General features: G+C 38.4%; 1 protein-coding gene across 1 annotated transcript in view; it reads right to left on the reverse strand.

The window, feature by feature from the left end:
* atrn (attractin) overlaps positions 1-27900 on the reverse strand; it is a 210609-nt gene that overhangs the window by 28356 nt on the left and 154353 nt on the right. Inside the window, 1 exon segment of the mRNA XM_020921620.2 lies at positions 12374-12481. Coding sequence (XP_020777279.1) covers positions 12374-12481 — 108 coding nt within the window.

Below are 27900 nucleotides of genomic sequence, written 5' to 3' on the forward strand. Positions count from 1 at the left end.
ACATTCTATATCAAACATTAAACCTCAAAGTCTTGATAATATCACTGAAGCTAAAAATGGCAAAAAGACAACTTCTCTACAGTTTTGACCATTAACCATCGTATCACTAAACGAACACCGTGAATCTCCATCATTTCAGAGATTACAGCAGTGGAGATATAAACATCTACAAACATAAAGGCAAAAGTAATCATTGGCGTGATGCTGTGACCTTAAGCTCCATTTGGCAGGAGCGTACATCTCATCGCAACTTTAGACTTCCCTCCGAGGCCAACTTTAATGATGTGATGCCACCCCCATTTGGGTTGTAATGCACCACTGTAGTCTCCTGATAAAACCCCTTCAAAACAAGGAACAGGAGCGCTCGGCTGGGTCCCTCACTCGGGGCAGATAGCAGAACACACGCGCTCCTCAGTGCACCAAAAGCCAAGGAGAAGATCTAAATTGGATCTCTGCTTTTGCCCCGACGCAGAATAGGGAGAATAGGAGGTAAGGCTGAAAGAGTATAGAAGGTGAGATGCATGGTGGAGAGAGGGAGGAGAGGCGGAGGAGAGGAGGGGGCGGTGATTTCCAAAGCAAACTGAAGCTTTTAACACAGACAAGAAGGAGAGATGTTTCAAAACAGTTCCAAGTGCACTATAAGCATACACATATACACAATGTCTGTCTATCTCTGGGCAGTAATGGAACTTAACAAAGTAAAAGTAGTAAAGCATTGCACTGAAGTATACATTTTCGATATCTGTACGTTACTTAAATGTGCATTGTATAACTTTTCTGGTAGAGAGTGCACAATGCATACTGGGAAGGATCTAAGTGACTTGACTTTTTAAATTCGTAACCAAGGTTGAGCGAGGGATCGGGATTTTGCTTTGATTGCTCTCCATATATATACAAAATGTTCGGTGCAAACTCAGGATGATTTCTTAGGCAGCCAAAGGTTACATTTCTGGTCCTTCCTGTGTATCAATACTGTCCATCGCCTTCGCCTTTCACTATTTTTCAATACCACTGGGAAGGGAAACGGTTTGAACGGAGGTTTGCAGTCACAACGTTCAGATTCCCTTTTGCATTTATGGAGTTCGCAAACTTCCAAAGCCCATTTCTCGAGACGTTTTCCGCTGTTAGGACATTCAACAACCACACAATTACAATGTCCAAATCCCAAAACTAAAATATGACGATATCAGAACCAGAAACAAAAGTGATATGGTTCAAAAGACTTGAAAAGATCGGCTTTGTCAATAGACGCATCCCACTGTGAAATCAAACATGACGATTTGATGCTCACTTTTTCGGAGGATGAGCAGAAGTCCAGAATTCGGGACGCAAAAGTTACATAGTGCACCTTTAAGTAGAATTTAAGCTGAATACGTTTTACTTTTATATCATTACATCTGAGCGCAGGTACCTGTACAGTGTCTACATTTGTTTTCTTTTCTTTTTTTTTACTGGACTGAAAAGTACCTGCTGAAAAGCCTGAGGGGTTTATTACACATTTGTAGTTTGAGCAAACCAAAATATACAAATAAAAAATAGCTAGGAAAAAGCTAGGAAACACAATTCATTTCTTCCTGTTGAGCAAAAAAATAAATAAATTGCAAATCTCTATCAAAATCACTACATCGGAAACTTGAGAATTGCCCTTCCTGTTTGTAATGTAATGGATCTATGCAAAATACTTATAATTATAGTTTTTTTGTTTGTTTTGTTTTTATGCTCTGGTATCTGTACTTTTACTTAAGTAACAGAATTGAGTACTTTGGGGGGACATCATTATATTAAATAGCATCGCCCTCATACAGGCTCGTCCAGATCTTCTATTCAGACATGGGTTTAATTGAGCGAGCTACTTACATCAGTCTCTCTCTGTCCTTTTCACCACCTTGGTCCAAAACAAGTCAATAATTCTTTGCCATCATCGCTGCATCTGTCCCTGCCACGGAGCCAAAGGGCATTTCATTAACCATTTTTGGCAGCTTAATATTTCTGTGTGAGTTTTCTGTTTTATTAGTTGAGATTTACATATTCTAGTTTGCCCTTTGACAGTATTGTTTTTTTCTCTTTCATCCATTCTTGATGATTGGTTGGAAGATCTCAATGGACAAACATAATCTATCATCAGTTTAACATTATCAGCAAACACTGAATAATTCTGTAGTTTACGTTTCAAAAAATATATTTAAAAAAGTATGCAAATAAAGCAAACATATTTTAATACAGTCACGAGTAGCATTTCAATTGTATGTAAAAATATGGAACAGTTTTCTGGCAGATGTGAAACCGCCTACAAAATTGTATTTTACTTTCTTTGCCTGCTGTTATTACTGTACTGTAATTTCAACACATGTTCTGTAAAGCACTTTGTATTACTTCCTGTAAACAAATTTCCCGGTTGCCTACTGTTCAATATGATGTTAGTAACGTCTATAATTCTCAGCTAGAGAAGTTTTTTCCCCAAAATAACCCGCCTGTATTGCTTTAAAGGTCCCAGATTACACTATTTCCGATGTTATAATGTTGTTTCTGCATCACAAACATACTTTCACTAGAATCATTTGGATGATTTCTGCCCTGAAATTGCCAGTCTCCACAGAACTGAAGGTAAAAGGAGTTGTTAACTTAAAAACTACAGCTTCATGACATCACAAGGTAGAACAAAGCATTCTGAGCTTTGGAGATGGAAACAGACTAAAAATAAAGGGTTATTCAAACATGTAAATAAAAAAAAAAAAAAAACTCCATGTTTTTGAGGAGGTAAAAACATTATAACATAACTTAAAGCTTACAAGAGTCAATTTTGCGTAATATAGGACCTTTAAGCAGCGTTCAGTGGTCCCCTGTGTGACATGTACAGACACACACACACACACACGCACAAACACACACACACAGACACAGACGCAGACGCAGAGATAAGTGTTGTGTGAAGCCTGCAGTGATAGTGTCAGTGCAGGTGCAGATTAGAGGAGCACACTACAGTAAAGACACACAGACAAAGATGCTCCACAACCAGCCACAGATAGGACTAAACAACAGCACTTTATTCAATCTCAGATAAAGCTTTATGACCCTTCACTGCCACCGTACTCTCCTCCCTCCCACGGTGAAGATTCAGCAATACCACACAGAACACCGCCAATAACCGGTGTGGAGGTTTTATATTGCATTATGCTACAGAAATATATTTTAATCAACTTTTTTTGTAGGTTATTAACGGGAATATATTGTACAAAATGATCTTCAATGAGATTTTAATCATGTTACAAAGGTACTCCCTCATCATTAGCTCACTCAAAGAAATTAAACTCATTAGTCTGTTTTAGATCAATTTTGTTTTTTACAGTTTTGCATTTTAAGATGTTGATCTACTTATGTTGACCACAAAGTACCAGGAAAAAAGAATAATGTGTCATCTTTAAAGGGCGGGTATTACACTTTTTTGCTTTTTTTTTTTTTTTATCTATGTTGTTTCCTCATCACACACATACCTGGAGTTGTGTTTTGTTTCATTCACACATGTTTAACACAAACCCTGTGTATCTAGGCTGAGTTCTTGTTTTAAACTGAAAACACTCTGTTCTACCTTGTGATTTCATGTGGTAATACATGAAGTGCTACACTGTGTTTTTAAACTACCGTATTTTTCAGACTATAAGTTGCACTTTTTTTCATGGTTTGGGTGTTTCCTGTGACTTATACTCAGCTGCAACTTATATGTTAAAATGTTCACACTGACAGCGGCGAGAGGGCGCTCTAGGCTTGTGTACTCCTGTAACACTGTCACTTCACACTCTACTGCGCATGTCGGCTGCAGAAGAAAGAGAAAGAGCCACTGTCGTGTCTGTATCATGTCAGTACTTTTGTATAACTGACAATTTAAAATTTAAACAAACATGAAAACAACTGAATCCATTCTGTCAGGATTCAGAAATGGCCCGAATCATTCTAACTGGAACTGATGCCGAGTCTGACGACAGTTATGCAGAAGAGGAAGTGGTGCTCCGTTTACCTCCAGAGGTCGTGGAGTTGCTCAGAAGGGACACAGATGATGAAGAATTCAATGGAGAGTTTGGTAAACTTGTTCTGTTGTTTATGCTATAGTTATCTGAAGAACTGTTCATATATGATGTTAACAGTCTGTTGTTCTCTGTTCTATTGTTATTACTAGAACTTGACTTTCAAGATAAAATGTGAGTTCCTGGTCTCTGATTTCATAAAATAAATTTCCCCCAAAACGTGCAACTTATTTATGTTTTCTTCTTCTTCATTACACAATTTTGAGCTGATGCAACTTACACTCCGGAAGACTTATAGTCCAAAAATATGGTATATTCACCTTCACTGAAACATGGAATTTCCCATTTCTATTAAACACAAGGCAAAAGGTAGCTGTTACCTACCACTACAGGACATCACAAGGTGGAACAGTGCATTTTTGTGGTTTAAATCTGCTTTGGAGTTAGTGTCAGTGGCATAAATTTAGTTTCAGTATTATGGTTTATCATCTATATTTATTTAAGCACATCATATTTTGTTGATAGTGTCAGGCTTAATAGGAAACTTTTAGACAAAACCCCAAGACAATGCAGTTTAAACTCCCACAGAGGAAGTGCACTAAGAGTATCTGAGGACAGTGGTGTAGTGGATTATCTGCTACAGCTCCTGAGGCTGTGACCTGCTCCAGCGCGGGGCCCTCAGATACATGGCCCCTGTCACAGAGAGGGGCCCAAACTCCACTCTCACAACCGCTATAACTCCTCACCAGGGCTGTATTGCCATCTGCATTCAGGACCTATTCATCACAGCTAGAGTACAGTACTGCTCTACTACACCGAGGCAGGTTTGCTAAAAAATACTCTTGATTGCTTTCTAGTAAACTTGTATAATTCTATAGAAAAAGGACGGATCTAGTCTATCAAAAGATCATTTCAATTCTGTTAAATGTTTTTGAGTGAAGATGTTCCTCAGCAGCTTTTGTTATGGATCACACCTGGACAACTGAGGGATTACGCAGATTTCTAGTGTAGAGTCACAGAGTCACTGCTGTATTTGAGCTTTTACATTACAAACAGGAAGAGCATCCGGCCAACAACTACCTCATCAATACAACTTTAAAACATAACATTCATTTAAACACATTTTGGTGAGACATTTTAGACTAGAATGGAAAGAATAGGCTACCTGACTATTCTCCCATGAGTACATTACACTGGATAAGCGCATGTTGGCTGCACTAAAAAAAAAAAAGCTGTGTAAGCATTCGGAAAACGTATGAATGTAAATATAACAATGTCCCGAAGGATTTGTGTGAGCTGAGAACAAGAGAGACTCACGGGCGACCATTTAAAATACAACCTCCTCCTTGGGGTTTGAAACTCACGGGTACCACAGCTTTAAAGGCACTGTACCCAAGTATTTCCCATGTACTGTACTTGAGGCTAAATTGTCCCAGTACAGATATATTGTATGAGCTGATAAGCAGGACGTGTGCTAGTAGTTGTTAGTCTTTTCTTTCTGGCACTACTCCTCTTTGGCTTTCTTGAGAGTTGTGAAAAGCACTTATGAAGTAATTGCGGTGAATAAACTACATCTGTTTTTCACGTTTATAAGTCTGTAAAAATCAGGTATAGGGCCTCGTGTGGTGGATACCTCTGCCACCATCTCTACACTTTTAGTATTATCCACTTATTTAATTTAATTTACATTAAGTTAATCACAGCACATAATTTAATCCCTTTATTTAGACTTATTATCTAATTTGGGTGCACACATTTTAATATAAATCTGAATTATTTACTTAAACTTGTTCTTTTTTTGTTGTTGTTGTTTAAGTGGCCGGACGGAGGACCCTCGGCAGAGACCATCCACTCTGAATAAAGGGGGAGCACTATTTACTTTGTTTTACTAAGCTCGTTTGTCTAGTTTGTTTAAGGTCACTTTATTATCACTTAATTTTTCTGTATTATCCTTATTTGCTTTCTTGTAATTTTGATTAAGTTAGTAGTTTTAGTTAATGATTCAGTGTAATTCTCCTGTCTTGTGTTCAGTTTTAGTTGGTCCTCATGTATTTAAACACATGTTCTTTGTCTGGTTGGGTTGGTTTTGTTCTTTTCAGTTTGATTTAAATCAGTTTGATTTAACTCAAGTGGGCCCAGCTTTTTGTAAACAATTTACCTATTTTGAGCTTTTGTGAAATTACATCTTTTTTTTTTTTTTTTTACTTTATTCTATTTAAACTTATTTTTATACCTTGTCTTTGCATTTCTGTTTGGTCCACTAGACCTTTAAAAATCCAAAAGATTTACAAAGGCTCTATTTTCAGTTAAAGGTGCACAATGAAACTTTTTGGTTGGGAGTCCGTCACCAGCTTGTTTCTGAGGATGTCGTTGCTCTGCTCTCTGCCTGGAATGTTCCACAGTGTGACATTAAACAGCTCTATCTTACATTTATTCAATTGCAGGTGTTTTTATAGCCAAAATACTTAGAACAACACGCATTCTGATTGGTGTTGCCTCTCCACAGATCTGGCTTGTAACCTGGACTGGTTTGGTCTCCGTTAAGATAGACATGCATTCTGAGTTTGAGATGTGCGTTACACTTGTACAGTATAAGCAGATCTCTTTTGAGTGGAGCTCTAGTTACTGTGAATATTTCTGGGACTGAGTTAAGCCACAGACTTTGAGGCAGCCTTCGTTTGCCAAGAGCCCAGAGGGGAGTCCAACTATTGGGACAAATCCTGCAGAGAGCCAGCCAGCATTGGGACCGCACAGATCTGGAGCCAAGTGAAGACTGTTCCACAATTAATTAAACTTTCAGAAACCAATATTTAATTATGTTCTAGAGAAAATCTATTTGAAAACACTACAGTTAAGGATTTACTTCAACAGACACTACATCCTTTAATCCTTAAATGTCTAATGCGGAAAACAGGAGCATTTTAAAGTCGCACTACGTAATTTCCCAGTGGGTGCTTGTCTCCATTTCGCTGTTATTGCTTTGTCAAGAATGTTCCACGGTATTATCCAGTTTGTATTTCTTCCATTATATGAGTTTTTAATCTCAGAAAATACCTTGCCTCTCCTCACATCTAACCTGGAGTTTGGCAGTGGTTGTCTTTTGCAGATTAAAGCCATATTGTGGAAAATTTTAGTACCATCATGTCCACAAAAGATAAGAAGATGACAGGTCCTCCAGCAGAAAAGTTACCAGTGCACCTTAAAATAGTCTGTTTTGTCAAAAGTTATGAAAAAAAAAAAGCTTTCTTACAGTGGGCAGGCTCGCTCCTCCTCCTAGTTTGGCAGAGATGGTGCTACCTTTTCGTCTTTACAGAGATAGACAAGATTAATGCCATATTGTGAAACATTTTAGACCATCATCTCCATAAAAGACAAGCAGGTGACAGAACCTCCAGCAGAAAAGTTCCCTGCACGCCTTTAAAGTTGGGCTACGTGAAAATAGTCTGTTTCATCAAAAGTTATGGATCATATTTCTAAAGCTCTAACTTTGAGATAAGTTTAAAAGGTTTTGGTCCTATAGCAGGAGTGATGCCCAAACACAGCTGTAGGCTAAAATCAAAAGTTCACTGTATCTTCGACTGTGGTTCATGGAAAATCAGATTCTTCTCGGAGTCTGGCTGATACAGGTATTTTTCTCACCGAGCGCAATACACCACCAATATTTCTCTTCAGGGTAGGTGTTGGATTTGTTAAAGGTGCATTGTGTAACTTTTCTGGCGGCAGGTCTGCAACCTGCTTTTCTCCATGGAGATGTTTGGCCTTAAACCTGTCTAGCTATCTTCGTGGAGACCAAACCAGGCCAAGTTACAGGTCAAATCTGTACAGAGGCAACCTCGTTCACAGTCAGAATATCTGTTTTTAGCTATAAAACCAACTATAATAGAATAATTGGTTTAATCTGATTTAATCATATTGTGGAACATTCAAAAAAGAGCAATAGCATATCCATAGAAACAAGAAGGAGACGAACCCCGAACCAAAAAGTTACATAATGCACCTTTAAGGCTTCGTTTGCCAAGAGCCCAGAGGGGAGTCCAACTATTGGGACAAATCCTGCAGAGAGCAGCGCCTCTAGGCCAAGTTACAGGTCATATCTGTGGAGAGTTGCGCTCACTCATTGTTTTGCTCAAAACAAAACGATTATCAATGCAATTTATGGAGGCGTAAAATACAAAATGGTTATTCTTTTGTAAATTATGCCTGCCCTCACAAGATATAATTCACCAATAAAAAGCATAAAAACAGGAAAATAAGGTATACTTGAAAAAGTAAAGAGACATTTTTCAGCAGACCATAGAAGAGAAAAGAGCTGTGTGATTGACTTGGAAAGAAACCTTTTCAAAAATCATTTGAATGTGGTGGTTCTAAATTGCTTTTTTGCACAATGTGACCAATGGCCATTGTTCTGTTGTTGACTCGGAAAAGGCATTGTAAAATTATGCACGAAACATCAAAGAAACAAAGGCATGTGTCCTGTACTGATCACAAACAAAGAAATGATCTGTAACAATACAAAAAAGTTTATATCACGATTTTTTTTGGTTAAAAGGTGCCATCACCAGCTTGTCTTCATGGAAATGTAGTATGGCACTATAGGAGTGGCATTAAACGTATCTATTCCCATGGAGACGAGCCCGCAACGCCTCTAGGCCAAGTTACAGGTCATATCTGTGGAGAGTTGCGCTCACTCATTGTTTTGCTCAAAAATGTATGTATTTTAGAGCAGAACAACAAAAAATGCATCATATCGTGGCCTATGTATCGAGGTAAGTATCGTATCGGCAACGTCTTAATGATACCCAGCTCTAATGACAATATTCAAAATAGCAGATCATTATAGGGATGAACTGAGAACTATTTTTATTGCCATATCGTCTAGTCCAACCAGCAGGATTCACTTTCTGAGGTAAAGTGTATCATGTGTCTGAGCAAAATGTGTCTTGCCCTCGTGCAGATGTATAAGCAGCATACTTGTTTTATTGTCATGGCAACTTCAACTTTGAAAACTTCAGTTGTGAAAAGATAAGATAAACTTGTTATTTGTTCCACAGTGGGGAAATTACAGTGTTGCAATGCACAGTTCAAGAACAGCAGGAAAATAAAAACATATAATCAGAATCAAAATAAATTATACTGTAAAGATTTACAATAGACATCAAATCTAACACAACACTGTGAGCAGAGTAAAGCTGTAAGGATATAAAACTTTGTACAATTAGCAGCTCTGACTGTGGCTACGTACAGAGCAGCATATGGATAAAAATAAATAGCAGTCATCATCCAAATAATTCCTAGTGAAGGTGTATGGAGTTTAAAAACACATGGGAGCACTTCCTGTATTACAACATGACATCACAAGGTGGAAAACTTGCGAGAAAAACTCAGCCTAAATATGCAGGTTTAGTGTGTTAAACATGTGTGAAACAAATAAAACACAACTCCAGGTATGTTAGAAAAGAGGGTAATATGGGCCCTTTAAGCATGATGATTCTATTATTATTCTAAGTGTTATTGATCACATATCAAACTCAATTGCCTCATCTGATCAATACAACCTTTACGCATTATGCCCTCGTGTGCACCCGTCACTGTAAGAAAGCCACGCTCCTGGAGTCCTGTCTCATTAACTGATTTCCAATGACTCCATATTGACCATGTTTGAACTTTCCTCAAAGCAGCATCCATGTTATCGACAGCTGCCGTAAGTCTCCATCAGTGTGTCAAACAGATGGTTCAATACTAAAACAAGCCAATATTTACCAATGACTCATGTTTTTAATATTTTCCTTAATCTGTTGTAGTTTTAGTCCATCATTGCTTCCTCGGAGTGGGTGGTTTTGGGTCTGTGGCCAAATGAAGACTCATCTATCTGAAGGTTTTCAAAGAGTTTAGCTTAAATCCATTTTATCTGCAGCTCTTTAAGTCGGGGGGTTATCGGTGTTCAGTCCCACCAGGAGTTCACATAGTTCATGCAATTATTAACATTAGCGTTTAGCATATTAATAAGCTTTTCAATCAAGTCTCTGATATATTGCTATAAAGTTCAAGGCCCGTATTATGCGATTTTCTATTCTCTGTTATAATAGTTGTTTCCTCATCACAAATACACCTGGAGTTGTGTTTTGTTTCATTCACACATGTTTAACACACAAATCCTGGCTGTGTTCTTCTCTCAAATTGAAAACACTCTGCTCCACTTTATGATCAATCAATCAATACAGGAAGTGCTCCACTGTGTTTTGAACTCCATACACCTTCACTAGAATCATTTGGATATTTTCAACTTTGGAATGACCAATCTCCACGGAACAAAAGGTAAATCAGTCAATCAAACTTTGTTTATAGAGCGCTTTTCATACAAACGTGCAACACAAAGCATTTAAAAGGAGCTGTTAACTTAAAAACCATCACTATATGACATCACAAGTTGGAACAGAGCATTTTGAGCTTTGGAGATGAAGATAGACTAATAATAATAAATTGTGTGAATGAAACAAAACACAACTCCAGGTACGTTTTTGATGAGGTAACAACATTATAACATGGCTTAAATTTTACAAGTCAATTTTGTGTAATATAGGAGCTAAGAATAAGAATAATATGAAGTTGTAATCTTTTCGTAGTAGCGCATTGTAGTTACATTTTTAAGCAGAAATGTCTCATCTTCACAAGGGCACAAAGCATCTTCACAAAAGTTTGGACAATTTTCCATCACACTGAAAATGCCAATAGTAATCCCATATTGAGGTAAAGGGGTCATTTCAGCTCAAATTCATCACATAGCAGGTGTTCTGCTGCAGCCCTCATTAAGTTTATCAGCCCTGCTCCTTTTCGCACAAAAAGCCCAATTTAGCCCAAACCTAATGGAATCACCTTAAAGACTGTGGAGTCACTGTCTCTGAGGCGTGACTGTAATCAGAATGTACAAAGCACCTCAATTCACAAAAAGAAAGTGCTCAGGCGTTCGTCGTAATGCGTGCAAAAGCTCACTGGCCATTTTATTAGGTACACCAGTTTAATAGCTTAACCACAGAGGATGTAACCCAGATAAGAGCGGAGTATTATAAAATCGAGGTTCCAACATTGCGTTATAAAAAGATGATCGTGGGACTCTGGGCTAGCCTAGAGCAGCGGTTCTCAAACTTAACACTCAAAAGTACCACCAAAGAAAATATTTAGCTACCAGATTGAAAACATGACTATTCTAGGTGTCAAGTAGGATTATATTAAAACAGCTCTAAAATGAGACACTTGCTATAGTTGTTCTAAAATAGGACTAGCTAAAGACAGTCTTGAGCATAAAATGACTCTATTCAACAATATTTGAACTACAGATGAATGCACGTACAACAAGTTTGAGAATATGGCCAAGAGGGTTTTAGAAAGTACATTTCTCATCTTCTGACACAAAGAGAGAGCCCAAAATCCAGGGTATTTTTTGTCAAATAAACATTGTTGTAGCTGGTATAAGTATGATGCACTGTATGTCTACCTGAGCAGCAGAAACTATTTGCTTTGACCAAACTTTACAAAGACGAGTGGATCTGGAGCTGTATCCTGTCTCCCTGCTTGAAGATGTGATTGACAGGGCAATTAACCAGTCAGAGAGTTGGTTTGCTCGCGTCAAAAACAAACTACATGACATGACTGCTTGTAAAAAATGGGAAAAAACTACATAAAGGACTGAGGAATAGTGTGGATTTTTGCTGAATCAACAGTTGAAGCTCCAAACTATTATCTCAGGGAAAAGAAGTTATATATTTTATTCTGAATGATAAGAGTATTCGAGTGGAGAAGTTTGTCGCATCTGAGGGACACATGCTACGAATGACCAGCTGTGGTTGGATTGTCTCAAGTTTGGACAGAGGTTTGCCGCGCTCTGTGGTGCCAATTCCAGTGCCTCTTGGATTCGAACAGAATATAGGAGGGACTGGCTGGTGAGGCAAATTGAATGTGGCAGTGTACAGATATGTTTAGCTCAAAATGGCTGCCACATGTGCGTCATCCTTGCCCTGCTTACACACGAGGCTCATCACCTCCAGTGTGAATGAGAACTGAACAATGCGCTAAATTGCATCGGCATTAGAAAAAGGTACAATATAGATCATAGCCATTCTACTTTTTATTTATAAAAACAGATTGACTTTTTCCATTATCAGCACCATGTTGAGCACTTTTGTTGTTTTGGGTTATTTATTGCTATGGTAACGTTTCCAAAATCTGCAGTGTTCCAGCTCAAAACATTCAAGTCGTCACATCCCCCCAAGTTAAGGGGGTGTTCCTAATAATCTGGCCACTACCTTCACACACATGCAGCAGTTTGTTTGTTGGTTGTTATAAATGGCGGCGCTCACCTTGACGTTTCCTCCGATGAGGTCAGGCGGCTCTTCGTCTGTCTCCAAGGCGACGTTGATGGTGGCGAAGGGGCGACTGGCCATCTGCTGCATCTCCCTCAGCAGTTGCTAAGAAAAGAGGCAAGAAAATGTGAAGGTTAAGAGATTAATAAAGACATAGTCTACTATTCAAAAAAATGTACACAATGAGCATGTGTAGTTATATGGTATTTAACAGGGTCTGTGAAGTTGCAGTGTAAACAACATGGAAAAACCTGAGAGGAGACAGCTGTTTTTCTTTTATAATTTGAGGAGACAAAACTGTAGCACCGTAACCTAAATTATTGTGGATAGAGCTGTGGGTAATATGATTCAAAGAAATATTCACTTTGTTTTTCTGGGGATGAGTTTGGTTGTTTTTGTTGTTTATTTGATTTAATGGTTTCTTCTGAAAACCAAGAATTACTTTTGATAATAAGGTTCATGAACAAGAACAAAGTAGACTTGAAAACTCAACGTGAACAAATGAAAGCTTCTCATTCAAAAATACCCCAAAACATATTAACAAACTCCTAAAACATGAAAAACAAAACTAGTTCATTTGAAGCTGTTTGTTACTTATTTAATGCATTGTAATTATTCACCGCAATCCATAAGTCTATATAAGCGTTTTTCACAACTTTCAGAGGCCAGATCTGAGTTTACTGCAATAAAAAGCTCTATAATTATAACAGAGAACAGGCATTGGTCTCATTTTCACCGTAAGAGCTGATTTTGCAATGTATCTGTTTTGGGGCAAAACATACCATATTTTTCGGACTATAAGTCACACTTTTTTTCATGGTTTGGGTGGTCCTACGACTTACACTCCAGTGAGACTTATATACTAAAATTTTCACACTGACAGCCGTGAGAGGGCACTCTAGGGTTGTGTGTCAGTATTTGTTACTCCTATTAATCCTGTACCACTGTCACTTGGCTCTCTAGTAGTAGCAAGTAGCAAAATATGCAGATGAAAACAGTAATCGAGCAGCAGAAAGAAAGTTTGAAGTGAACGAGAAACTTGTGAGGGACTGGCGGAAAGTGGGGATGGAGAACACAGCTTTACGGTAACCAGGAGGGTGTGCCATGCAACTTTCCTGAAAGTCATTGGTTGGATCCACAATGCTATTGTTATGACTATAACTTGACTTGCAAGATGAAATGTCGGTTCCTGGTCTCTCATTTTATAAAATACATTTCCCCCAAAAAGTGCGACTTATACTCTGGAGAGACTTATAGTCTGAAAAATGCGGTACATGAAAAAAAATTGTATACAGGACCTTTAAGTATCTAGAATAATAGTTTGGAACTAAGACTTTGGTAGGAAACTGCAATAGATGGGTAGAATATGCCGAGAAGTTGTAAAAAAAAAAGAAAAAAAAAGAAATACTTTTTACTTAGTCAACTTTTTCAAGTCAAAAAAGGAAAACATAATTCCTCCCCTCCCCGTTTCGTCCATAATTCAGTAGCTTCTATCTAGCACGGACGATTTGACTGTTCCCATGTTTACCTCACTATGCATAAAAACACAAAATGAGTCAAAACTACTGCATTGTCAAAGATGCCGTGCTATTTTGAAAAGAGCCGTTTCCATTGAAGAAAAGTAATTTCTAAGCAAAGCAAAGTCTAAGTATTGTACACACCATAACCACCAACATTGCCTTATTATGCCGCATCTCTCTGCTTTTATGTTCCTATGACGATGTTTTCTCAAAAAGACATAATAACTTACTAAATATTCAAAGAAAACACCATGGCAACACGTATAAGGAATATTCATATAGTCGGCAAACAACTGCGAAGTCGATGATAACACATTTGCACCTAGAGAAAGTGTTTGGTTTTGCTCTAGCCTTGAATTCATTTACACCTTTACAGCTCTCCCATCACACGCTCTCATTTTCCCTATAGAAACAAAACTCGTCAACAAAGTCACATTCCTACAGCCAGCCCCTCTCTTCCACACATGCCTGCTATTTTAACCACTTTCACAACACATCTTTCTATCGTTAAAGGGCTCATGTTATGCCATTTTCTGATCTTCACCTTAGGACTGTGATGCTAAATGTGGCACTGCTCTGTCTGAGGTTGTTCTGAGCTTTAATTTAACCCTATCTGACTAGAAAGAACCGACTGAATTGGAACTACAACAGGTGAGACAACAACTTTTCAGTTTGTCGCTCAGCTTTTTATTGAAACTCAATCTCTAAACAGGACCGTGAACTCTCGTACTGATCACTAGCTCTTAAAAATGTGCTGTTTAAAGACATTTTTTTATATATATATCTTTTCTTGAGCTTTTCATCTTACTATATTTACTTATACGTACACTGTGTCACCATGGTAACCGGTGAATAGGGCTGGGTATCATTAAGAAGTTGCAGATACGATACATACCTCGGTACACAGGCCATAATAGGAAACATACCTCGACACATAGGCCACGATACGATACATACCTCGATACATAGGCCACGATACGATACATACCTCGATACATAGGCCACAAAACCTCAATACATAGGCCATGGTACGATACATACCTCGATACATAGGCCACGATACGATACATACCTCGATACAGTGCACTTTCGATTCGATACAATATATTTCAAAGCGATGCAATATGGTTCAGTATAAAAGAAAGGCTAAATCATGGCTGTGATTCTAAAAGTCTTTGTTACACTATGTCTTGTGCAAAGACAACATGAAAAAACGCCATTTTACTCATCAGAACAGTGAATATATCGATATTTTGATATGTCTGCACTCTATACAGTGGGCTTCGAATCGATACAATGTATTTCAAATCGATTTAATACGCTTTAATAAAAAATAATTTCTAAATCATGGCTGTGGTACTAAAAGTCTTTGTTAAACTATTTATTGTATGTGTAAGGGAATATGAAACACACACATTTTAATCATCAAAACTGTGAAAATGTCAAATGTGTTGCATAAACAAGTTACCTTCCTCTGAAGAAGCAACAAAACTGCAGCACTGTAACAAAATAATTCTGTAAAATATACCAAAAAATACTCTTGGCGATATGTCGATACAGCAGCCTACGATATCCATACTGTATCATCACATTAAACAACACGATATATCAATATTTCAATATTTTTGCACACGTCTACATGTAGAACACCCCAGCATGACGTTACCACAAAGTAGGAAATAGGCAACATTTTGTCAATTTTTTTTGTCAAACCAACTTTTACTGCAGCATAATTCAACTCTACAACAACAAACAGAAGACTTACAAAAATAGAGTGACAAGAGCCATTAACAGCGAAGGGCAAAAGACTAGCTTCATTACGATAAGTGTCCTATGACTTTGTATAGTTAGCTCAGTGTAGCGACTGCAGTAAATAAGCAGCAGCAAATGAGAAGACGGCGAGATGATTGCGGTGGTGCTGTTTAGTGGTGATTATGCTTCCCACTGTCAGAGGCTTCACAGGGACCAGATGCCATTGAAATACTTTGAACCAGATGAGAGACAGGTTTGTATACGCACAACAAGAACACGAACACGAACCAAGGTACAGGGGATGAGTGTAACAACGAGGCAGCTACTTCTGTCATTTAACAGTACATCTGAGCAACAACGTATACTTTATTCCATGATGAAACGAGATGTAGCCTGCAAGGACTTTTTTTTAACACGTTGCATCGTCATCAGAACTATACTTTGTTGAGATGTGAAATTTGAAAAAATGTTGTGCATTGAAGTTCCTGAATGAACCCAGGTGAACTAGTGTATATTGTACAGTGTATAAATACTCAGACAGTATTATACCAGGGTGTTTTGAGAATCCAAGGACACTCGGGTGGATCAGGTTGTACGAGCGGCTACAGTTAAAAAAAAAAAAAAACTGAAAAGATCTGCTCAATAAAAAGTCTAATGTGTAAACTGACTCATCAAAACTATAAAGAAGACATATAGATAAAAGTCTGGATTTTAAACCATATTTAGTAGTTGTTTTTTAAGAACTAAACTACTAAACTAATCTATTACTATTACTAATGATTAAACTATTAGAAACTTGATTTTGTTTGAAGTTGTAAGTTGCATGAGAGAATAACTTTGATTAAAGGTCAGATATTATGCAAAACTGACTCTTGTGAGTTTTAGATTAGAATGTTGTTTCCTCATCAAAAACATACTTGGAGTTTGTTTCATTCACACATGTTGCGCTATGTCTACTTCTGCAAATGTCAACATGCGCTTTTCCACCTTGTGATGCCATCAGTTGGTAATTTTCAAGTTAACAGCCAACAGCAGAGTGTTTTCAGTTCGAGAGAAGTAAATAAGCAGGATTTGGGTGTTAAACATGTGTGAATGAAACAAACACAACTTTGAGTATATTTGTGATGAGGAAATGTCAGAAAATAGTGTAACATGGGCCCTTTAAAGTTATAGCAGCAACAATATCAGAGTTGTGATGAGGTTTGTGTACAGATCTGTATGCAGATGACTAGTCTTTTCATAAGCACTGCTCCTTGAACAGCACAAAGCCACAGAATTGATTTAGTGGATAAGAAGCAGATGGGGAAGCATCTGAATGTAGCCGTAAACAAACTTTATGGATTCCCCGGGCGTCCTGTGAAAACAGAGGAGTCTCCAGTGGATCACAGGTAAAACCTTTGTCTAATCGAGCACTCATCTCCATATTTACAGTTCAGTGTATCGACGCTGTCTTGCTGATAGTGACTGTGAATGTAAACAGATGTGGAGAGCTCAGGGTCTGAATTTTAATAGAGAACTCCAATTACACCATCTGTGAGGAAGTTTAGGAAGACTCCTATAGATCTTAGAGGTCCTGTGCCTGAACCATGATAGAAGAACATGGAACAGTTTGAACTTCTAACCCTGCCTGTTTAGAACAAACTTGGCACTGTTGCTTCTTTGTGGTCTCATCCAACCCAAATGTCATTTATATGTAGAGCATGGCTGATACATAATTCCTTCACTGAGGGTGATTTCCAGTAGGCAGGCTGACACCACCTAGTGCCTCCACTCAATTTCATTTCTCTCCAGCAACCAGGTCAGGAATCAGAATACACTAGATGGTTTGCAAGAACCTTGGAAGGCCAATCAGTGAAGAGCTGTGAAGCCATGACGTCAAACTCAAGCGCCTGTCTGAGTCCCTTTTGTGGTAAAGCACAACAGTAAATAAAGCAGTCGAGATGGACGCAGATAAAGACATACATTCTGTGTTGGCAACGACTCCCGAGATTGAGGATTTAAAGCCATAACAAAGAGAATTTTTGGTGAATTTTAACAAGGGGAAAGACGTTAATGCCCTTCTTCCTATGGGATTTGGGAAAAGCTTAATATACCAGTTAACGGTGCATTAGATATGACACGACCAAGTGGCAGCAATTGGTTAAATTTTAAAAAAGTACCCATCTAACGTCAAGCAAACAAATCCTAATGTTGCGAGGTCAGATGGTTTCCACAAAGTGAAACTGACTGATGAATCAGGCTAGATTTCCAGAACTATAAGTGAAAAAAGTCAGGTACAGATCCTTTAACATCTTATTATTGTTAAAAGTGAACTTCGGAACTTTTCTGCTGGTCTCTCTGGAGCTATTACTGCTTTGCCTGAAATGTTCCACAGTATGGCATTAAACTTATCCATCGTGCATTCATCATTATGGAAGTTGTAATTTGCTCATAAATAATTAATGTGTATTCTTACTGTGAACAGGCTTAATAGAAAGGTTAATGTAGCAATGATATCTCCATGGAGAAAAGCATTTGACGGACTCTCCACCAGAAAAGTTGCACAGTGAACTTTAAGATAACTTTCTCCTACTTCTTTTTGTGCTTTCTATTGTAATAACCAAAGTTGTGTGTTTCCATGGCAACGTCAGTGGTACACGTTTGAGGCCTCTGCTGCTTTGTCTCTTCTCAAAGCATATTTTACCTGCCCACACATGGCAACACTCACTCTTACATCTGGCTGCTGCTGTTAGTTTAAGCAATTAATTTTATGAAATATTCCAATTGAGAGGATTACGCTCATCTCCACCCCTTACCCCCCTCGCCTACAGCACCATTAATTGATTTTTTGGCAGTCAGCGAGAAACCAAACAAGCTGTAAATACAACGTTTAAAATATTATCCATCGACTTGTGAAGTTGTTGTGCCAACGCAAAATGATTAAGAAAAACACTTCCAAAAGATAAAATTAACAATATGATTCCTCTGGCTACTCTGACTAAGAATGCAGAAGTACAACAGTCAAGAGGGGACGGATCTGAAATGGGACTAGGACAAACCAAATCTCATTATATGGCAAGACTAAAGGTGCACTGTGTAACTTTCCTGGTAGAGGGTTTCCATGGAGACAGATACGTTTAATGCCTTACTGTGGGACATTCTAAACAAAGCAATAAGATTTCCATGAAGACAAGCAGGTGGCAGACTCTCCATCAGAACGTAACACAGTGCACCTCTGATGTTAAATAAAACAATAAAAATCTGAGAAATATAGCATCAATTGTTCACAAATATCTAATTCACTGATCAAGGTATTTCCAGTTCAAAAAGTAAAGCTTAAAGTAGTTTGAGTTTAATGAGCGTGAGAAGTATCCATTACAGACTGTGCTTTTCTAAGAGCACCTTTCACACACACAGACGTCTGATTGAGAGGTGCTAATTAACAAATACATGGTTGACACATGGTTTGTAATAACTGTAGTCTTTTGTTGCCTTTAGAGAGAAGTTATTCAAATTAAAAATAAGTTCTACTTTCCAGCTGTCGTTCTCTGAGGGTGTGATGCAAACTGAAGGTATTACTCTGTTAGTCAAGTTAGACGTGAATCTGAGCTTTGTTGATGAAAATGTGTTGTTAAAATCTATTTTGTATTTTTCTTTAGTAGTAGTAGTTTTCAAACTATCTAAACTTTCTTGGCAGTGTTTGCTAATGGGTGCACTGTGTGTCCATGAAAACTGAACATTCCACCATAAAGAGACATGTAAAACACCCCCAACGTGATGTTAATGCAAAGAATCATTAAACCCAAGTAATAATACTGCATAAACACAAGTGATACTACTGCTTAAACACAAGTAATACTACTGCTTAAACACAAGTGATACTACTGCTTAAACACAAGTGATACTACTGCTTAAACACAAGTAATACTACTGCTTAAACACAAGTAATACTACTGCTTAAACACAAGTAATACTACTGCTTAAACACAAGTAATACTACTGCTTAAACACAAGTAATACTACTGCTTAAACACAAGTAATACTACTGCTTAAACACAAGTAATACTACTGCTTAAACACAAGTAATACTACTGCTTAAACACAAGTAATACTACTGCTTAAACACAAGTAATACTACTGCTATAAACACAAGTAATACTATTGCTAAAGACCCATGGACCAGTGCCAGTGAACTGTTTGTGTCACTTAGGACAGTGTTTTATGAGAAATCGATACAAGCATGTACTGTCTGAATAATTCAGAAAATAGAATGGTTTTATTGTTGACCAGTATTGATCGTAGTGCCTCTTGATTTACCTCTTGGCTTGTATAGTATTCTAAAAGGATCGTGGTTTCTTATTGTTTGTGTGTGTGTTTGATCGTCTGTGCTTCCATTTGAAATCCATTTATCATTATAAAGCATCAGCTAATGTAAATGATAAAATGGTCTCATTTATACATCCACCTTCAGGCACTCGGAGCTCTTTACATAAAGAAACCACTCACCATCCACAGACACATTCATACTCCAGCGTGCGCAGATGTGAATACAGGGTTAAGTGTCTTGCCAACGACACAACAACAGCATTCATGTGTCGGAGCTGAAATCGCACAACCAACCTGTGGGCAAGTGAATGCTCTAACAATGTTTATGTCAAGAGTTGGAATTGAATCACCAACCTTCTGATCCAAATGAGCACTGAGCTAATGGATGTATATATTTTATCACAACACATGATCCCAGGTTGAACACAAAAGGACCTCTCATTCACAAGTACATGTTTTTTACCTAAATTTGTATGCTGTAAATATTGTGAGTGCATCCGAACCGAGTGTGTCCAATTATGGCATTAGTGGATCGTGCGAGCCAAGATACCCACACAGGAGCATCCATGTCGGGGAGGAGGGGGTCTCATCAGCATTCGACAAAATATACGAACGCTAAAATTAATTTGAATTTCCTACAGCGCCGTTGGCATGAATAATGTGCCTCAAGGTTGAAGTTGGGGTGCTGAAGTATTTAAATGAATACACAAGGAGACACAAGCAATTAGAGCGGCCTCCTAAGCTGAGACGTCACTTACTGTCGCCATGACGAGGCTAAAGGTCAGAGGTGAGTTTTCATAAATATTACATAAATATTTCAGGATAACACGACCTGGGCTGTAGTGGAAAGTTATGCACCGAACACATACAGTAGATTTTGCTCCAAGGGAAAGTAGAAGTCGTGGAATATTCGAAATCCACCATTTGGAAAGAATAGTCAGCGTGAATTCGGATACTATTAATGAGGGGGTATTATGCAAAGTCGACTTTTTAGAACGTTCAACCATGTTATAACTTTCATCAAAAACATGCTTGAAGAGGTTTTAGATGTCATCCATACATGTCTGAGTAATTTAGTGATCTCTCCAGACCCTACTTAAACCCTTCTTACAAGTTAGCAGTACAATTCTGTTCAGTGCTCAGCCAATTATGTCTGTGTAATAGTGCTCTACAAACAAAATCCTTTAAAATTGTCTTTATCCAGTGGTTACTTCTTGACCTTTTGAAAGTTTGGTCTCGTAGAGCAAAAACTACATATGTGAGTGGTCAATTAACACGGCTGGTACTGCTTAAAGAGATCTATAGAATCCATATTTCTGATAGATTTTATAATGTTGTTTCCTCATCATAAACACTGTTGAGTAAGTTACTTTAAAAATGTCATTTTAAGGTAATTTGTTACATTACAATATTACTGCATTTAAAATGTGATGCAGTACACTACTATTGCATTACTTTCAGTTACTCTCACCAAAATAACTGTTGTTGATTGTTATTTGACAATCCGCGACAACAAAGATGCCGGACTTTTGTGCTGTATACGGACTGAACCAAGACTAAATCAGGACTAAACCAGGACTGAAGTCAGGACTAAACCAGGACTAAACCAGGATTAAATCAGGACCAAATCAGGACTAATTTTGGACTAGGACTTGGAAACTAGGACCGCCCCTGAGAGAACCCTGAGCCCGTGGAGCAGGGTGTCAGCAAACCACGATTTGGTGTCAGCTGCGTTTAGCTCAGTGGAACGTGGAGTTCTCTGTCGGTCCTTTGCACCTCCGGGCCCGTCCAATCATTCAGAATCGTAACAATGGCATTTCACCGCTACTGATATCGCTGTGATTTTAGCTAATTTGCATGAAGAAAAATGAAAAACCCACCACTTCATTCCAGGTTAAAAATGCATTGCTGACATGTTACTGACATTTGTACTGAGTTAAATAATATTAATTTTTTTTTTCCCCTGGAACTGCCAATCACTACAGAACAAAAGGTAAAAGTAGCTGTTAACTTGAAAACTACCACTACATGACATCACAAGGTGTGAATGAAACAAAACACAACTTCACGTACGTTTTTGAGGAGGTAACATCATTATAACATTGCTTAAAGCTCACAAGAGTCAATTTAGCAGAATATAGGACCTTTAACTAACCTGTTTGACAATTATGAAAATGTGTACTTATATTTAACCACCAACAGCAAAATGGATCAACTATTTATACAGGAACATGTGAACAGACCGACACTTGACATGCGTCGACTTAATATATGGATGCTTCTATTTAAAAATCCTATTCACCAGAGCCCTCAATCATCATTTAGCTTAAGTAAAAGAAAAAACGTATAGCAACAAATGTGTAGATGGAGAAGAGGAGGAGGAGGAAAGTGCAAAAATCTTCTTTAGGCAGCCGTGCGGTGGGCGGTGGAGGCACAGGCTGTGAATACTGAGCAGTTAAAATGCTTTGATTCCTCGCTGTAAGAGTATATAAGTTTGGTCCCAGTTTCTGCCCCATTCATCTTGTGTCTATTTGTGTTCACTGTGCTGTGGCTCCACTGTACGCCCCAGTCTAACCGCAATCAATACCTCATCACAGCTGCTCAAAGGCACAGGAAAAGACGCGGGGGAACTAAAGGCAGCATTACAATATTTTTAAACCCAATGGAAAAAGGTTTAGAAGGGTTTTGTTTAGAGTGGAGATAAACACAGAGAGAAAACCTCTTCATTTATCTGGGCTTAGAGTGCAATTGTGTTATTTTTGTTCATTTGGGTCTCTGTTCGGGATAGTGCATTTAACACCAAAAAGGCAGTTGTAAAAATTATTATAGCATTTGTTTAGGGATTAGTTATCCTGTAGTGTAGATTTGTTCAAGATCATTTACTCAAGGTATAGTCCAGCTTCCAGCATGGATCTTTGAGATTTGTTTAGAGTGGATATAAAGGTTTAGTTCAGATTCAGTCCAGGTTTGGCCCAGGTTTAGACGAGATTTTTAGGGTTAAGGTTTAGTCGGAGTTTCGTCCAGGTTTAGGCCAGGTTTAGCTGCCAGCCTGCAGCCCTCGCACTAGCCTCCACAGACCGCAAGAGCATTGCCAATATGGACAGGTGTAGCCATTGTTAACAGTGCCACATACAGGTGTGGCAGATGTATTACATCATTTTCACTCAGTGCTCCGTTGTTGTGTGGATGTGAATATTTACTGATCCACAAAATTTTAGTCCCAGTTTTAGTCCCCGTTTTAAGTTCCAGTTTTAGTCCCAGTTTTAGTCCCAGTTTTAGTCCAGATTTAGTAGAGATTTTTAGTCTAGGTTTAGTGAAGATTTTTTTGTCCAGGTTCAGTCCAGGTTCAGTCCAGGTCTGGTCCAGATTTAGTAGAGAGTTTTAGCACAGGTTCAATCCAGGTTTATGTTTCGAAACACATTTCATGTTTTGTCAGGTATTTCATCACATCACATTTAACTGTCGGACCTTATACTCTTATTCTCGTTTATAATCCCATGATCACTTGAGGCCAAACATTAAAAAAACACAAAAAAACCTGACATTTAAATTATAGTTCTGAGCAGATTAAGTCACTTGTAAACTAGCAGCCCACATAGAACACAAAATACTGTTTCCAAAGGCTCTGATTTAGCAGTGTTTTGCTTTAGTGTGGGGAGCATTTAAGGAACACTTGTGATGAAATGAACTCAAGTGAGGCGTACACAAACACACAGAGAGCCCGAAATAAAGCAATTACGCTGGGATTGTGCGAGAAGGCTTTATCCAAATGACAGGCCTGGCTCCATCCCGCTGCAAAGAATTCTGGGTAGTTTGGCTGTGCGTCGCCGTGTTGGTGTTGAAAGCGTCATTTGAACTGCAGCATCAAGGGTCCCAAATGCCTGCGCGCTTTGTTGTGTCTGGATGAAAACAGAGGAAGTACACAGGAAGTCACCTCAAAACAGGGTCCCCAACGGCCCCGACGTCGAGGCAGCCGAGTGAAGACTTGAAATAGGGCGTGTAGGTTTGCTAACTGGGTTTGCGGGGCATAGACGCAGGGGCAAAGTTTGTTGGGAGTGGTCCTGTCACTTGGAAGGATGTTGAACTTTATAAAACAGAGTTCACCAGTTGATGAAGTTGCATATTTGGATCAATAAATACAAAAAATGATTAGGCAGTTGTGGCAATAATGCAGAAATAGCTTCCAGATGAGATTTTTGAAGCCATAAAGTCAAGTGACATTTAAAGGTCTCATAGTACGCTATTCCCTGATTATATTATGTTGTTTCCTCATCACAGACATACCTGGAGTTGTGTTTTGTTTGTTTTGTTTAACACACAAATCTTGCATATTTAGGATGAGTTCTTCTCTCAAACAGAATACACTCTGTTCTACCTTGTGACATCATGGGGTAATACAGGTAATACACAGTGCTCCACTGTGGTTTTGAGGTGTACGTTGTGATCATTTCAGGCCAGAAACTGCCAATCTCTGCTGAACAAAAGATAAAACGTAGCCATTCAAAAGTATGACTACATGACATCACAAGGTGGTACAGAGCATTTTGGGCGTTGGAGATGTAGACAGACTAATAATCCAGGATACTCAAACACGTGTGACTGAAACTAAGCACAACTCCAGGTATGTTTTTGATGAGGTAACAATATTATAAAGTGGCTTAAAGCTCACATGAGTCTGTGTTGGGTAAAGTAAGATATAATGAATATTCAATTAACCACAAACTTTGGTATTGATTAGAGTGAGAAACAAATGTGAGTTTATAATGTAATATCAATCGATGACTACATTATTTAGTGCTCTTGTAACTTTCAGAGGCAAGCAATTAATCTAGTTTTAATCGAATCCCAATCTAATTGCTTCAGTTGTCATTGTTCAACTGGGGATTTTTAATTGACAGGTCTGCAGCCAATCCTGCAGCAGTACGCCAGAAACATGTTAAAGCAGAGTGCTGAAGAAGAATTTGGATTTTTTATTTAAAGTTACACTGCACAACTTTTCTGCTGAAGGGTAGGCCACTTGCTTGTTTTCATTACTGCTTTGCCTGGAATATTCCATGATATGATTAAACATACATACATCTTACGGGTGTTTCGATTTTTCAAAAATAGAAGAATTCCTTTTGTAAACAGGGGCGACTCTCCACAGATCTGAATTGTAATGTAGCATAGTGCTGTAACCTGCTTGTCCTTGTGATAGCTGGTTTAATCTATACTGTGGAAAAATATAGACAAAGCAATTACATTTCCACAGAGACAAGCTGGTTGCGAATCCCCCAATAAAAAATGTTTTGCATAAAAGAAAAAAACTAAAACAATTATTATTATGATCATTATTATACTTTCATCACAGGGGCCAGCCCTAGTATCAGTTTGTGTGATTATCAGCTTATTTACACCTCCAAGTTACCTTGACCTTTCCCAAATAATTTTTAATCTTAAACTTGCTAAACACAGTATCCTAAAGCTTACACCTGGCCACACTCCAATCTGTACCCGCTCTGGTCAAATTCAATATGTAAACAAGCCCACAGCAGCCCGGCCGTGACACAGTCTGCATGAATATTACTCCTGTTTAATTTCAGTCAACACTTGGCTTTGCAGCATCTTTTACTCCTCATGGCTGCAGGGCTCGGTTTAAATACAACGCTGCACTAATTCATCGACGTGTTTTTAGCTCAAGCGGAGGCATTTTAATGTTTGTTTTGAACACTTTCTCGTTTTGGCAAAATGCGCCGTGAAATGTTGCCAGATTTTTCCATAAACATTTGATCTTCAGGAAATTTAATTTATGTGTGACAGCGAGATAACACGTCGCCTCCGAATAAAATGCTGATTTGAATTGAGAAGTAAAACACATATGTCACTATTACGACGGTTTTCCACTTCATGAGTTATTTACACAACTTCAAAGCAACTCACCACGCAGCGTAAGAATATCTGAGTTGTTTTCTAATGATACTTTGCAGGGACATCACGTTGGAGGTGTTCTACATGTGTGTGTATTGGTGGAATGTTCACTGGTTACCATGGAGACACAATTCACACAGCGAACAGTCAAAAAAAGTTTTAAAACTCAAGACAAAATACAGAATGGATTAAACAACACATTTTCAGGATTCTGATCAATACGAGTGTTCATAATGCTGATTAGGAGTTTGATTTTCAACAAAAAGGTGAGAGTGACTGTAAGGCTACGTTTATATGAGGACGGTCTGAACAGAAGATGCAAAAGTGGTGTTGCGTCTTCACTTTTTATTCTGCGTTTAGACAAGCATTTTCAGGAGGAAATCTGCGTGCATACGGTGACGCAAAAGTGTGTTTAATTTGATTGGGTGTGCATGCCAGGTGGCTAGGTGGTAACGCTAAGTGGTGATGCATGTGACATAAACGCGTACGTGATGTGAGCAGATCTGAGCAGAGTTTTGCGTCCTGGGCAGTGTAGACGTAAACGCTACGGCAGAGCGTACTCAACTTTTCCACTCTGGAGGGTGGTTTCAGATTTTTGCATTTTTAAAACCCAAAAACACCGTCACCATCTTAACAAAAGCCACTTCCGATAAAATATTTTGTCGTTTTTACCCGCTCGTGTAAACAGGCCCTAACTGTATGACTTCTTTAAGAGCACAGATCATCTCACCTCATGCAGTATCAACTAAATCAGTTCTTTCAGGTCAGATTGTGTTAAAATAAACATCAGATTTAAGTCTAACAAAGCCTCAGACAGAGCACAGCCTACAGTTAGCATCACACCCCTAAGAAATGTTCATGAACTGCAAAGTATCAATAAAAAAACGGCAAAGCATCAATTAAAAACATGCACAAAGAACTAAAAGTAACATTTCCTCTCTCAACAGTGATTCAAATTTCAAAGCAGATTTTTGTACGAGGAAAATGTATGAACTAAACAACCAAAGAAATTAGTGCAACACAAAAAAGTATACAGTATGGCATTAAATGGAGTAAACTAACCATTTCACTGGCCACAAAAATGTGACACTACCAGACCAAGTAACAGGTCAGATCTGTGCAGAGAAATCCCAGCTCTCTAGCATAAAAACACATAAAAACACCTGTAACTGAATACATGCACGATAGTCACGTTTAATACTATACAGCAGAATACGCCAAGAAACACAATAACATCTCCATGGAGACAAGAGGGCATAAAAGTTATGGTGCATGTTTAGTATTTTCTGTGGTGAAATCACACAGGAATATTACAGTACTTTTACAAAACCCCAAATTCATGCTCCAAAATGAAACCACAAACACAAAAAGGAAAATAATGACTGAACACTTTGGAGCCATTTGTGAAAAGGCTTGATCTTTTTAACTGTACAAGCTAATTATTTAAGCCCAAATTTCAGTGGGAGCTCCATCCTAAACAGGGTCAGGCACGGAGCGGTCGATTTGGGACAGATAAAGCAGGCTGGTACATATTCAACACCGGCACAGATCCAGGCTCTAATTATATGCACCATCTCAGCGGGGTTAAGATTAGCGAGGTTTAGAAATGCCTTGGGAATTGTGAGACAAAAAAACAGCATGTATTTCTGCACTGTATGCTCAGAGAAAGACCGGGAACAGCACTGCAGCAAAAAAAAAAAAAGTGGAAATCCTCTAAAAATGTGATGTCTCCAGCTCCCGGGAGGACTCTCATTCAGGCTTCACAAACACAGCCGTATTATTAGTATTCTCCATTTGTGTACCTGCTTGTGCTAGCCATTTATTATTTGCATGTTGTTTATTTCCTTTCAAAACTAAAGCTAATATTTGCAGAGACAGAGGCGCCGCGGGCAGGATCGTGTCTTACAGAGGGATCCGACTGTCAGCCAGGCAGTTTATTTTTCATTCTGTTTTGATGAATTTACTTCTCGAAGGGCCCCGAGTCAGCAGTTAGTATGCAGAGATCGGCTATTTCATTATAACCACTTGATTAACATGTAA

This window comes from Boleophthalmus pectinirostris, unplaced genomic scaffold (assembly GCF_026225935.1).
Source record: "Boleophthalmus pectinirostris isolate CB_2022bp ecotype Guang Dong unplaced genomic scaffold, ASM2622593v1 HiC_scaffold_10, whole genome shotgun sequence".
NCBI classification, from domain to species: Eukaryota; Metazoa; Chordata; class Actinopteri; order Gobiiformes; family Gobiidae; genus Boleophthalmus; species Boleophthalmus pectinirostris.